The following is a 1988-nucleotide window of genomic DNA, read 5'->3' as shown; positions in this document are numbered from 1 at the left end:
TCCCTGGAAACATTCAAGGTCAGGTTGGACGGGGCTCTGAGCAACCTGATCTAGTTGAAGATGTCCCTGCCCACGGCAGGGGGGGTGGACTAGATGACCTTTAGAGGTCCCTTCCAACCCAAACTATTCTGTGATTCTATGACTGATAAGAAAATGGGAGGTCTTCTTACCTTTAAGAGCTCTTCTGGCAGGTCCCCTCCATTGTCAATGCCTCTGTTGATGGATACAAACCTTTCAAAGGGGGGTTTGTCTTTCACATTGGGGTTGTGCAGGCTGGTGTTAAGCATGATGATAGAGAAGGAGAGTATATAACAGGTATCTGGCAAGGAGAAAGAAAACCAGGATGGGTGGCACTTGTCTTAGAAGGCAGATCAATCCATACCCTAACAGGTGGCTTGCTTTCCAGTCACTGAAGAACAGTGTCATCCTCTCAGCTGTAGGAGGAAAAGGGACATGTCCCCTCTGCTAGGAGAAAGAGGGACAGAGTTGATTTCCTATGATGGAGGTGATTCCATCCCCTCAGGGTAATGGGGCAAGTTGGGTAGATCTGGTCCGATAATGGCTCTGCCAGCAAGAAAGTTTCTACAGACCCATGTCTGTCAGTCCTACTCTTGCTGCGATGAGCTATACCTCATGTGGGGCTGGGAGCACTTCTCAAGTCTATTGCCCATGGGGATGGACTGAAGCACAGTAGCAAAAGGAGGACTGAAGACCCTCAGCCTATTGAAAAGCTTCCCAGGAACTGGGCTGCCTCCTTCAGCTTAAGAGGAAACATCTACACTTCCAAGTGATGCCCTCTGTGCTTTGTGAATGGAAAAGGAAGGTGCCTCTCTCTAGCAAACAGTGGAGCTCAGCTTTACAGGCCTTTTTCTCCCCATAACTACCTGTGGACTGGAATACTCCAGGGTTACACTTGCAGTACCAGTTGGCAAAGGCCTCCATCATCCGGTCAATCTTCTGTGCTTCCCCAGGCAGCCGGAAGCTCCATAGGAACTGTCTATCAGGAGCAGCATGACAGAGAGTTAGTCAGATTGGGTGCAAGGACATTTATCCCTTCCCTCAACCCATGGGACACCATGAAAATAAAAGAAGTCATCCCATCACACGGGGGAGACAACACAGTGCATGAAGCAAGAGTTCTGCTCCTCTCTCTAGAAATTGCCTGGGCTCATCAGCCTCAAACACCCTAAAAGCAGGAAGCAGAACTAAGCATCCTGGAAATCATGGCTCCTCTTCCCTAATGAGTGCCCTGCAAGGCAGCAGAGACCTCAGGAGAAAGAGTCCTGCCAGGAGGCTGGCCTATAAGAAAACAAGATGCCCTAAGACAGAGTCACTTTGTCACTGACATAACAGGCACTGTGGACAGACATGTTTCCTGGTGCAAAAAATAACTTGCCCCATCCCCCCAGCCATTGAAGCCACAGTGACCCACTTTGCTTTTCCCATCTTCTTTGCACATGGCCAATCCAGTCAAGGGGCCATGAAAGAGTTCCCCCAGGAAAAGGTGTTAACACCTCACAGAGCAACAGCCTTGGAGCCAACATATGCAGCAGGACCTTGGGAAGCCCCATTTCAGCCCAGCAGGGCTTCACAACCTTCCTGGGTGCTAAGACCCAGTGGCTGAGCAGGCTCCTGCTCCATTCCCTGCGTCCTGCATGCTCACTCACCTCAGTGCCTGCACCAGGTTGAGGTTGGCAAACTGGTGACATGCCACAAAGGCTTGGAGGATCTGAATGTTTGTGGAGTCCCTGGGAGAGGACAGAGGGAAAAGGTCAGAAGAGAGCTTTGACCCTGCTCAGTTTGGATGCCCCTTGGTGTGACAACATGCACCCGGCTCCACCCCAGTCTCCACTTCCCCTCTGACCAACAAGAAGCCAAGATGTACACTCTTGTCTGGGAAGACTGACCCCATTACAGGCAGGAGGAAAGATAGCCCATACAGCCAGCCTTAGCCACACGCCAAAGCCCCCCCCCCCAGTCGGCCTGGC

At 51.4% G+C, this 1988-nt stretch overlaps 1 protein-coding gene across 2 annotated transcripts in view; it reads right to left on the bottom strand.

The window, feature by feature from the left end:
• The window catches only part of CYTH4 (cytohesin 4), a 27401-nt gene that overhangs the window by 6757 nt on the left and 18656 nt on the right, over window positions 1-1988 (bottom strand). For both annotated transcript variants that reach the window (XM_009289957.1, XM_019474819.1), the window contains 3 exons: window positions 1668-1748; window positions 885-997; window positions 171-319 (listed from right to left, as the gene is read on the bottom strand). In XM_009289957.1, coding sequence (XP_009288232.1) covers window positions 171-319; window positions 885-997; window positions 1668-1748 — 343 coding nt within the window. The remainder of the gene's footprint in view (window positions 1-170; window positions 320-884; window positions 998-1667; window positions 1749-1988) is intronic.

The sequence above is a fragment of the Aptenodytes forsteri genome, unplaced genomic scaffold (genome assembly GCF_000699145.1).
Source record: "Aptenodytes forsteri isolate BGI_AS27 unplaced genomic scaffold, ASM69914v1 Scaffold284, whole genome shotgun sequence".
NCBI lineage: Eukaryota > Metazoa > Chordata > Aves > Sphenisciformes > Spheniscidae > Aptenodytes > Aptenodytes forsteri.
Note: the sequence above shows the minus strand (reverse complement) of the source record. Positions and strands in the feature narration are given on the sequence as shown.